Here is a 12,821-nt window from a genome sequence, read left to right as displayed (position 1 = left end):
AACAGGATTATTAAGACCTTTAAAAATCAAAATAGTTTGTGCTGTTTGTTTGGTTTTGTTTTTTTTTCATTACCTGGAGGTGCATTTGGATCTCTCAGCCAACCTTTTGCCTGGTTCATCTTTGAATCTATTAAGGCTAACGCTCTTTTCATGGCTTCAGTGTCCTTTACAAAAGAGAAACCACCAAAATGATTCTCAAAAAAATCAAAGCACAAATAGCCAACACAGCCAAAGCAGACAGAAGTTCTATAAAGCACAGTGTACTTACAGAAACACACCCATATAAGCAGCTCAAAACCCATTTTCAAAGTAGCAGGTCATAGTAACTTCTTTCCAATTAAGACAGACATTTTCGTTTCACTCAAAATGCAGAAAATATGCATGCAATTTTAGTGATTGTTCTATTCCTTTATTTACTAGTGGTTTAACTTCTAAAGTCAGAGGTCTAATAAGCACACATCTTGGAGTTAGTTCCATTTTTTTCCTTAATGTACATCAGGGCACATAGAAAAGTTGTAACAATGAGATTAGAGTAAACTTTTCAAAAATGGAAATTGGCCAGTGAATTTTACTACTTACTTCTGTGTAAGAGGTTGCACATCTACATTTTTCACCTGCTCTACTGCTTAAAGCCAAACATCTGCTATTTCAGAAAAATAGACTGCCAGCTAATTCCTGGAATTCTCAAATAGGGAGTTTGATGTCTTCGGAGACAAACACATGTATTCACACGTGGTTGTTTTAAACTCAAAACTTCTTGGCCAAGAGCATCAGAGAAGCTGTTTCTTTGACTATTATGCTGCTATTATCCAACACCTCTTTGACTAGAGGAGATAAAACCATCTCGTTCTCATTTCTCCGCATGCTGTTATTTGTTCATGTGTCATCTCTCCACTAGGGGCCAGAAGTTTTCTATCTTATGCAAACGACAAGACAGTGAAAAGAGTAACAAGTACCTTAAGTAGAAAATTGGGAAAAAGCCCAAATAGCTTTTTACCACATATGCCACGGAAATAATTTGAAATACATCTAACATCCCATGATTAGCATATAGATGATGAAAAGAAGCCTGACGCTCATGCTATGAACTGAATTGGACTGTCCATGTCCAACTCTTACAAAGAGGTGCCTACTAGCATCAACAATCAGTATCTGTTACAGCATGTGATATCCTGACAACACTAAAGAACTGCCACATTTTTGTGGAGTTGTTCATTCTGTGTAGCCTCAAACATACATCACTGTAAACATTTTGGCATTTAAGCCAGTTTTATTCAGGCATGTTGGTCTGTCAGCTATTCATAAGGTGCTATAATATAATTCAGCAACCAGCTTTCCAAAAGGTCATGCAACACTGCTCGATATTTTAAAGGGCTCTTGAATCGCAGCCTGCGAGAGAGCACCAAAAGCAGAATCTTTTTCGCCTGGATGATTGGTTCTTAAATCTAGAAACTGGGTCTCAGAGGACTTGTTTGAAAAAACTTCCAAAGGGTAGGATTAGGATACACAGCTAGAGGTGGGGGTGGGCACATTCTGTTAAAAGTCATCCTGTCTACAGCTTGCATTTAATATATGACAAGAGGTAAGTAAATAGTCACTTAAATATTCAAATGTATATAAAAACCTTACTAGCTGTGAAAGTAGGTGCTACAGTTTTCCGTTGTTTTAAAGTAACTGAAGCGACTTCAGTTTGAAATGAATGGTCTACTACAAGCCTGTCTACCCATAAATAATCTGAAACAAAACTAACTGAATTTTTAAAAAGGCAACAGATGTTGCTTAGTGGGCTGATGAGATGATAGGTGTGAGATAGCTGAGAGTGTTGGGAAAAGTGTCTTTGCCCCTCCCTTTCTACCAGCACAGGCTTTTGTGTTGTCTCAGCTGCCTGCAGAGTTGCAGTTTCAGCAAAACTCTATAGAAGCCTCTGAATCTGAAGTCTTATATCAGGCACTTAGGATTTTATAATTGCTAGCACTACCCAAGCAATAACAGGACCCATCTGTCCATCATGAGGGCTATATAACTGAATTGCTCCACTGTGTAAATCTTGCTATCCTGTGTGGCTCTGCACTCATGTTTGCAAAACAGTCTCCCCTTTTCCTATTAAAAAAAAAAAAAAAAAAAAAATCTGGTAAAAATCCTAGTGTGGCACTTGAAGTGTTCCAGAACAACTGCTCTTAAAACGCGAATTTCCCATAGTCACAGCTCAAACTGCCACAGCAAGGAAACCCTCTCAGCTTTAGCCTGATAAGGAATTTTCATCGCAACAAGATGAGTAATTTTTAAATAGGAAATTGAAAGACATCCTTAACTAGGTTTGCTGGTACTAGGCTTTTGTTTCTGCCACAGTTGTGTCTGGTGTCAAATACTTGGCAAGTGACAAAGGTGTAGCAATCCTGAAATGTCTGGACTTATCCGCCAATTCAGGCTATTAAGTGAGAAGAAAAAAGCAGAAATATTCAATTTAAACAAAACAAAGCAACTTGCTCAAGGTCTTACTGCTTGAAAGTGCCTTGATATCCCCGACTTCTGGAGCTGTTTAAATGCCTTGTTCCTGTCTAAACAGCTAAATATGTTTAAAATTTTAGTCTTTGGGATTTGCCAGCAGGATATTAGTTGCAAGCAAGAAAAGAAAAAAATCCTACAGCTATATCCTGCAAAAAAGTTTAACGTAGAGTACTTTTATCAGCCAAAAAGTATTCTTTCCCTCCTCTCCCCACAGTTCTGTTGGCAAAAGGAATTTCATTAACTAAAGCAGCACTATTACCTTTTCAGAAGAGATAAACAAGTTAATCAAGTTAAACAGCTAGAGAAACATTGTCTGAGGGGAAAAGAGCAAGTTGGCTTTTTGCAAATCAGTTCATAAAGCAGATGAGCCCTTATTCAAGATACCTTTACGCATCGCTACTGCCACTACTAAGAATTTTGAGATTATTCATGGAGCAGGTGGTATTGGCACTGCTTTGAAAAAGAGCATAATAAATCCTACACAATCCCTTGTTGAATATAAAACACGACCTCTGACTCAATAAAGTGGTCTAGTCTAGCGATATCTGCATTTCATTACCAAAGAAGGGAATGTTGAAGGATACAGACAAAGCCAGCTTTCTGGCAGAATAGATCGCTTAGTCACTATCCAGGGTTCAATCCTGCAAGATACTAGATACTTTTCAGCTTCCTACAACTTTTAACTCCCTCCATTTCTAAGGAAATGGAAGATGTTTAAATTGAGTATTACTTCAAGTTTATTGAAAAATAAATGCTAAGAATATACAAAAGAAAGCTAAACTCCTCTGTAAAATGTAAAGTCCAAAGAAAAAAAAGGTACAAAGCTACAGATAGAAGAAATAAATACAGATTGTTTTTGTCAGAGTATTTGCTCAGTATTTCAATTCTAAATCAGCACACTATTTTAAAAAAATCCAGTGTTGGTGCAAGCAGAGATTATTGCAATCCAGTAACAGTAATGTGCATTTCAGAGTCTAGAAAGACCAACAAAAACAGTTTACAAAAAAGCCTACAACTCTGGCTCCACGCATTTGTTCATTCTCCACTACCCCTACATAGATTTTGTGATACTTCAATGTACAAACAATTCAAGCTCGAATAATAAATATATAATGAACTCCAACATCAACAGAAGCATGTACCACACAGGTAAAAATTCAGACCTGTGCATCCTCAAACACACCTTACTTTGCTCCAGAAAAGCAGGGCAAAATATCTTTCCCTTGACCGTCAGGCATGAAATGCATACAACGGTAATCTCGAGTAGAAATAAAGAACTCGTCCCTCTCCCTTCCAGAAAAATAATGAGTAAGTCAAGCATTAATGGATATATATATACACAAATACAGGAGAAGGTCTGTAATATGTGGCAAACTAGCTCCCGCTTCTGCTTTTTTCAACTCAAATTCTTTGTCATAACTGTTTGGCTAACGCCCAGTGCTACAGTTCCAAAAATTGTCAGAGTACCTTAATTTAAAAGACAAAATACAATTAAGAAGTTGTCAACTCAGAACAGAAGGACACTTCGATTATACTAGTCCACACAACATATTTATGCATTACGTGTAATGACCATTATTTTCCATTTGGAAATACTGCTAATACCTATTTTCTTAATAATTTCTTAATAATATCTGCCTCGCTAGCAAGAGAAGTACGAATTTCCTAAGGCTAAATTGCTAACATTTTGCAAGAGTCATTTTTTTACCATGAAAATTTCCTAACTTGTTGCATAGAAAAAAAAACCCTGCATTTGTATTTTGTAAGATACAGGAATGTTTAAATCCAAAAATAAAACAGAGTTGAAAAAATGCACATATAAAATTGAAGGCTTAGGCCCAGACCTGAAGAACACGAACCATTTGAACTGAAGGAGGGCTGCTGGTGAAATACTATGGAATAGACAAAATTCCTGATCTAATAACGCTTTCTGGGCATGCAGAAAGCTTGTTCCTGCATGACTGGACCCTTTATTTGCAGCTACAGAGACTAATAACATAAATTAACACAGAAACATTCAGCAAGAATGTGCTCTAAAATCTTGGGCTAACTATAATCAGACTCAGAAAGACAGCCTTAATGCAGTTCAGCTTGCAGTTACCATTCCCTTAGTGACAGCCAATTCCACCTGTAGCTAGACAGAGCTATTAAGAACCTTTTAAAACTTCCGTGTGTATATACATAAGTATGGTGTCACAGCTGGCACACAAATAAAAGTTGCACAGCACACAGTCTGCACACAGCACAAAATCCCACATACATGCTTGTTTGGTTTTAGTACAAGGTAGATGTGGAGGGTGTGGAAGAAAGCTTACCTTCTAAAGGTGAGAAAAGGGTAAGGAACAGGAGAACAAAAACAAAGATGCACAAAGTAGTCATAATAAGGAAGTGATAGTGACAAAATAACTCAAAAGGCAAACTAAGGGTCAAGTGCCAAACAATATAGGCCAAAGTGATTTTAATGCCTAGATTACATCAATGTTAGATTTTCTGCAAGACTTCATTTGTTAATAAGTCTGGCTTCAGGTCTCAATATTTTCTTTAAATATATTTACAGTTACTTGTTGCTCATAGCACTAACCCTTAAAAAAAAAAATCCCTTCAGCAATTTACTTCAAGGTACTCAAAAAATTGGCAGGAATTTCAGTTATCCAGTTACATTTATTTGTAAGCCCACAATAACACTTTTATGATTCTGTTTGTCAGACCTGCTTTATGGTCTGCTAGACATTTCAGTATCTTCAGCAGGTACCACTTAAAAGCACCACTTAACTCCAGGGAAGTGCCTGCAGTCACTTGCACAACTTAACACCGAGTTGTAAGGAACCAGTACTGTCCATATGCCAGCTTCACAGACATCATACTTATCCAGAAAGGCTCTTCAATCTAACATGCATTTCTTTGAGACATGGCAAAGACGAAAAATGGCGCAGGGAGAAAAGGAGGAAGTGTTCAAGGAAGGATCCCCCAAAATGGACTAAAACTGCTCAACTTCAGGCCTTTTTCCACAAGGCATATGACAGCAACCTATCTCTTCTAGTAGTATTTATCTCACTTATGAATGCCTAGATACAAGACCAGTTTCATGTATAAAATGATAGCTTTTTACCCAACTTTCCTCTGTCAAACATGATTACGTAGCCACTGAGCCACCTTCAAATGCCTTTAGTTTCTTGAGAGAAAGCTAATTTTGAAAGTACATTAATACAATAATCTCTGAAGATGATCTTTGACCTTGAAGAGATTATACAATGTGATTACAAAGCGTTACAAACCTGATGCACAAATACATATTTCGGTCTCAAAACCCCAAGTTCGTAGAGTATGCAACACAGTAGATAAAAATTAGACTTCTATATACAAACGTAGGTGTGATACATACCTTGCTTGCCCAGGCATCTTCATCCCAGGAAGTGAGTTGTAATACACGGATTATTTCATTTATCTCAGCACTCATTTTCTCTACTGTGAAATTGCGATTTTTCAATGCCTCTTCTATTCCCTGGCTTTTAGAATTTTTCGTGGTTACAAAAATCTTCATAGCTGTGAAAATACCATAGATTAGAAAAAGGTAAATGCATAATACGATCAATGCTCAAGGTGACCTCCTATTGCATTAATACAGAGGCAGTACATTTTATTTTGCATGGAAAACTTTATCTCAAAGAGACTGTAGTTTTAATACAAGAAGCACAGTTATATGCAACCAGTACAGAAGCAAGGTCAAGGCTGTTATTTTTAATAAATATAAGACATTGGAACTCCAGCTCAAAATAGACAGCAATTCAGAGCGATATTAAAAATTAAAGCCGAAAATACCTGAAATAAGTACTGGCAATAGCTCCTTCACAGTATTCATGGAGTTGACCAGCATAACCCTATGTTCCTGATGAGTTAATTCCTGTTGTCGCTCATCAATCATTTTCGCCATCTTTGTCATTCCTAAAGATTAAAATAATTGAACATTCATAAATAAAGAAATGTAATAGTAAGTCTAATTTGCAACATTTGAGCTTTCTAAAAAAGAACAAAGTGTAATGACTTATGACAACTATATTGAAGTTTAAAACTTATTTTTTATATTAGCAGCTGTTACTTAAAACACATTCCAAACACTTCAGAGAAGCCACTGATTCAAAACCTAGCCACTACGCAAAGTAGAATAGAATCCTCAAAATTCTTGATTTAAAATCCCAGCAATAAAATAGGAAAATACCTGAAATGACAACTTTAGGACATGAAGTCACCTCATGAACTCTGGAAGCTAATTTATAGGGTTGGGGTTTTTTTCCCCTTTTCTTGATCAAAGCATTAATTGAGTGGCAGAAAAAGGAAACATCAGGGGTTGGTTTGTTTGTTTGCCTACCAGAGTTTGCTCTACCAGAGTTCAAGAATTGTATCTATTTATACTTCAGTTCTGCTATAAATATTTCAGTGCTCTAGAAGTGTGGAAAGCATTAAATTTATTCTAGAGCAAATCAATTTTCAATAGCTAAGACTTTGAAGGTACATACAACAGGCATAAAAAGTTTTGTGGGCACGGGCTGCAAGTGTTGAGCAGCATTTAGTTCAGGCAAAGAAAGCACTTCCAGAGCATGCCAGAAGCACAAGATTAGCTATTTATTTAGAACAGGATGATCTTAGGGAAGATTATTTACAATAGAGGTACAAGCTTTATCTCAAGCTTTTTTATCTCATTTCTAAGAAACTAAGACACTTGCCCAACACCTATTACCCCTACCATACACACATAACAGCAAATTATGTCTATGAGGTTCAGTGAAAAGTCCCAAATGCTTGTGACTGAGCCAAATAGAATAAACTGAAGTTTGGGGAAACTTCCATTTTAAAGACATGGAAGACAATGACCACATAAAAACTGAAATTGTACACCACATAAAAGAACAAGTTTCACAGAAAGAGAAGATTGCCCTTTTTGCTTCATCTTCTCCTGTTCAAAATGAGGAAAAGTCTACTTAGTTGAAGGAAACTTCTCACAGGACATAAAAAAAAGTTAGAGAACACTATACCTTCATATGGAACTTAAAGTTTTTCACATCTAGAAACAAGATAAAGTATACACATGATGAATAAAACCAGGATAATCTACAAACATGCTCTGTGACATGAGAGCTACTAGTCATTTAATCTATGATCTTGTTATTCTTACGCTACATACGTATTCTTATTTATATATAAAGTACTAACTAGATTCCTGCTCTGTTTATATAAGCATTCTTTAGGTCAGCGTAACATTAATTCCAATGCTTGCCTAATCTAGCACCACAACATCTAGAATTTATAGAATGCTTTTGTTAAATATCTACTTTATGCTTAAACTAAAGCATTTGGAGTAGTGGATGACAGAGATTAATGGTAGGTTTCTTCTATAGCTACCCAGTGCTTCACTTACCAGTCGCATACTTCCACCAGTGAAAGTGTGAGTTAACACAGTGGAGTAGCAAGTAGTGAAGGAACATCAAATAACGAACAAAAAGAATTTTTTAATTTCTGCAACCTCATTAAAATGTTAATATATAATATGTAGCTTACACTACTACGAGAAATTCCTACTAGTCCTAACCAGCTCAGTTAGTACAGACATTTTGTCAGCTTAATGGACTTTATAGCTGTGAGTGCTTAATTACACAGTTTCTTCAATCTGTTTGTTTCACCTACTAATGCATGCTTACTTCCCTCATATAATACAGTGTAGGAAAAGCACAGTACATATCTGTGTAGTACGTATCATTTACCAACATCTTGACTGTTTTAGATTCTTAAGAGAGAATATAAATTAGAAAACGGTCATCATTCACCCTCTAGTTTAAAACTCTTTCCAACAAACACTTTCAAAGCAATGGTTTTATCATTGTCCAAACTCTCGGAACTTGGGTGAGGAAGGTGCTGGGGTGAAAAAAGGGTAATGGAAAAGACTATACTTTAGTATGCTTATGACAAGCTGTAGCAAATCAAACCTGGCCCTAGATTCTTTGTGTATGTCACCAAATCCTCCATAGTCTCTACTACTTCCGCCACAGTCAGATATTCCAATATTCCTTTGCAGACACGGATGATTTTACGGACCTAAAAAGGAACATTCCATCATTTATTAGATGAAGCTGAGTTACAGTTGAATTAGAAATGCAAGCCTATTATTAGAACAGAATAGGTATAGCATTTGCTAACATGACATACGGGCAATCACAAAGGTCTGGGATACTCGATAAGTTACCCATCATGCCATTACTCAAGAGTGCTGTATCGACAAAGACTATTTAATCAGCATTACACTACCCAGAAATGCAAAATGCTACTTCCAGTGTTTTCACTTTGTATGATAAATGAAGGATATCATTGAGAAAATAGGTTATAAGGAAGTGCCTTTAAGTATGCTGGCATGCTTGAAGTTTTTCATTGCAATTTGATCAATAAGGAATACTTCAATCACAAAGCAAAACTATATAGAAAGCAGACTCCAAGCTTTCAGAGGAAATATTATTCACCATACAGCCCTACATGTGGATAAAACATTATCCAGCATTCCAGTGGGAAAGGTAGATCCGACATCTTAAGCTTTCCAGAAAAATCTGTGAAGACCGTACTTTATTTACCTCTGGACATCTGCCTTAGCTTAACCTTTTCAATTCATATTTGATTCCAAAACAGAGTTCTCTGTTGGTTAATCTTCTAACCTCCTGAACCACATTATTTCTGACACCAACACATACAACTCTCACTGAAGAATGAGTTAATTAACATTCAATTCGTATCAACCACATGCAGTGTTCAGTCCCTAGAACAGATCATAGTTTCCTCTAAAAGTCATTTCAGTTTTGTCCCAATGTTAGTTCATCTTGAAACATAGTAAGACAGAGACGTGCCAAATTTTGTATTTGTGAAAAATCCATTCCAGACTAAGATTTTCTTTTGGTTAACATGCAGTTCGTCAGAGACTAATTCAATGAAGCATTAACTGCACAGAAGTCAACTCACTTCCTAAACACTGGAAGCAGTCAGATTAATAACTTCCTTGCAATTCTGTCTTATAACACTTTGTAGTATCTATTAAAAACCACTTAAAATAATGTGTAATCACAAGTGCTACGGAGAAATTCCATAAGATTCTCCTCATTTCAGGAAAAAGTCCTAACAGTACCATGAGCTGATTACATGAGAGACAAGGATGCCACGTTAGACTACTCAGAACAGCAGGAAGGGTAACACAATTTCATAGATTAGCAGATTGGATAAAATTTAGAATTAACTTCAGCATTTCTAACAGTGTGAGCTTCTTTTCCTCATAGTAGCAGGATATTTGCTGTTTAGAAACAAACGAGACTCCCCATTCCCAGCAAGAGGATCACAAGAGTAAGATTTGTAACAAAGAAACATTTTCAAGTATTAGACACTCAAAGCTTCCTTCTTAAGTTTCCTTGCAACTCTGGCATTTTGTCCATCTGAGGATGGACAAAAAAAACACAAACCAAAAACCAGCACCTATGAGCCACTTTTTGGCTTGTGCAGCAGCCAAAACAGTAACTGTTACATCTATCAGAACACATTTTCTGGCTAACCAGCCAGACAATCTGGATTTTTATTACCTCCCATGCCCCAAGGCCAATTAAACTCCCACAGCTAATGAGTCAGCCAGACAAGTTAGGAAGTGACCTAGGGCTTTTCAGTGAAGGGATACAAAGAGTATAAGGATCAGTAATAGGGGATGGAGAAGGGAATACAAAAAAAAGTGTCAAGCAAGATGTAAGGCAGAGTCGATGGGATCTGGCCTTTTTGAGGAATAATCACAGGCAACGCCTAAGCATTATGTCATAAAAAGACGCTCTTAACAAAACAGAGCAACAAGCCCAGGCTCCTTCTGACAGAAAGAAATGCAAAATATGCTTCCAATCGAGCTAGAACGATCAAAACCACATTCATCTACTCAATAGTTTAGATTGTGCAGGTACTATTGTGCAGGTACCTATGTCAGTCATGTTGGGATTCCTACCTCCGCTTCATCAAATGTCAGAAGTAAGTCTGATGTTCCAGAAAGGATGCCTCTTGATCCATCAATTAGATAGTCACGAGCGGGTACTGAATAAGGATCTGCTTGCAGCATCTGGGCTGCCCGAACAAGTTTGGTGCAGGCATTCTCCACTCTGTGGAAAGTCATCAGACAAAACTTGCTGATTAGTTTCTTTACGTATGACAACAGACTTGAGAAAACACTGCATTTGTTTTTAACTTTACAACTTAAAGCACTGCAAGCAAACTGATCATTCTACACCTTTATCATTTAAAAAGCAAGAACATTTATTGTACTTATTTTAACAAGAAAGTAATAAGCAACTGTACAACACAGTTTTTCAGAAGTCATGCAATCTTCCAATGTAGGGAATGTTTCAAGTATCCCGTGTACAGCAGTCAACACAGTGTCATTAAGGAGAGGTCCCAACATTGCAAAACACCTTTCATTCTTAATGACAAGGGCAGGGGACAAAACAATTATTCATTTAGGACTTCACAATCAAAGTAATTGCTAACCTTCATCAGCCTTGTATTGGCATTGTCATTCAAGAAGCAATTGCTATTAATAAATATTGAATGATAGGTACACATTAAGACAAAAGAACACAGTATTAAGAAAACCAAGATTCCTTGATTGCCCTGCTTGTTGAAGCTGTTGTTCAGCTCTTCAGAGTCTGTTAACACTCAGGACAGAAACAGCATTTTAAATAGCCACAAGACTTAGTGATAAGGTATGACTTTCAAATGCAGCTTGCAATTCCACATTTAAAAGCAGAAAGGAAGTTTTGCAAGACATTACAGTATGTAATTGCTGTAACACAGAAGGTACTACAATAAACAAATGAGCTCTGAAATTAGGTTCCATCAAGCCATTTAACACAACAAATTTAAAATATCAGACTGGAACATTGAAAAGTTTACGGTTCTGTTCTCTTGTAATTAGTTCATGACAACTTAGAGAAATACAGAGTTCAGACTTCACTTCCATGTTAGCTATGCTATTCACAACTGTAGTTATTGACTACACTGATTGCGACTTTCCTTCATTCTCTCCTGTCTCTTTGACAGAAATTTAAGTGTAGTCTAATACATCGGCTCTATGCATGTGAGTGCCATGTGCTCATTCAAGTTACACAAGGTTCCAACAAACATTAAACCCTTTTATTACAGCGATATTACCTCTTATTGCAACCTTTTCACGCTTGTCATATAGCCTGGGTTCTAGTGACCACTTTGACATACTCTTTTATCATGTTTTCAGTTAAGTACTATTGGAAAGTTACACAGACCATTTTCTCCCCTACATTCCTTGTTAATACAAATAGCAGAACTTAATGGTTACATCTAAATTTAACTATACTGGAAATAAGACACTCGTTACAGGAAAATGTACTTTTTTCAGAGAGTAAAGTTTTCAGCTAATGGCTCCCTAGAGTAGACTGAATTGGGCCAGCTGACCTTATCATAACCTGCTCTTGAGTGAGACATCTGCTCAGCACATCAGATGGTGGTAACTCATAACTGAGTAAGAAAATACAGGGGGACTTCAAGGCAGAAAGTGGGAATGGTCTGCTCATTAATATGCAACGTACTTAGTTGTATTCTTAAAGTCAACTGACTTCACTAAATTAGATTTCCGCACTTGCTTCTCAAATTTATTCTTTTCAACTCTGCCAAAAAAAGGATTAACAAATCACCTATTCAGCCAGCTCAGAGCTATAGGCTCAGAAATACTTAATTTCCTACAGTTCAATTTCATGGTCATCTGTTTAATGCTAATGATTACTTCAAGACTGGCTTTTCTATTTGTAAAGAAAGGAATTAACATGAATTAACATGAACAGGAATTAACCCATAAATACCAAAAATAAAGATTCTAAAGATTCAAAGTTTTCTTTAAAGTTGAACCTCTGAAAGGTAAACTTGCATTTCACTTGTACAATGTCTATTTTGTATAAACTTTCCAATGCATTTGAAAGACTTCAGGAGTGTGCACCAGGTACAAAAAAAGCAGAGTGGTGTTTAAAAACCAGACACCTCCATCCCCTGGAAAGCATACGTGCTAGGAAAGAAAAGATTAGAATTTGAGGAAAAAGTAATTCAATTACTTTAATTAAAAAAAAAAACAAAAACACCGAACAATAAAAACATTCAATGCAATGAACCACTTGTTCTGTCACAAGAACCAAACATATTCAAAAGTTCTTAATAGAAGCTCATTGCTCTGGTGAATGTTCTGATCCCTATATTCTATTGCAACCTAAAAAAAATCCCAGCTTTATAAA

The 12,821-nt window shown here is 36.5% G+C and overlaps 1 protein-coding gene across 2 annotated transcripts in view; it reads right to left on the bottom strand.

Moving 5' to 3' along the window:
* VCL (vinculin) overlaps window positions 1-12,821 on the bottom strand; it is a 61,141-nt gene that overhangs the window by 21,523 nt on the left and 26,797 nt on the right. For both annotated transcript variants that reach the window (XM_082486154.1, XM_082486153.1), the window contains exons 3-7: window positions 10,517-10,667; window positions 8,487-8,595; window positions 6,328-6,450; window positions 5,891-6,051; window positions 74-164 (exon numbers count right to left, since the gene is read on the bottom strand). In XM_082486154.1, coding sequence (XP_082342280.1) covers window positions 74-164; window positions 5,891-6,051; window positions 6,328-6,450; window positions 8,487-8,595; window positions 10,517-10,667 — 635 coding nt within the window. The remainder of the gene's footprint in view (window positions 1-73; window positions 165-5,890; window positions 6,052-6,327; window positions 6,451-8,486; window positions 8,596-10,516; window positions 10,668-12,821) is intronic.

The sequence above is a fragment of the Vanellus vanellus genome (genome assembly GCF_965231255.1).
Source record: "Vanellus vanellus genome assembly, chromosome: 7".
In the NCBI taxonomy this organism is placed as follows: Eukaryota; Metazoa; Chordata; class Aves; order Charadriiformes; family Charadriidae; genus Vanellus; species Vanellus vanellus.
The sequence above is the reverse complement of the archived record's forward strand: the minus strand, read 5'-3'. Positions and strand labels throughout refer to the sequence as shown.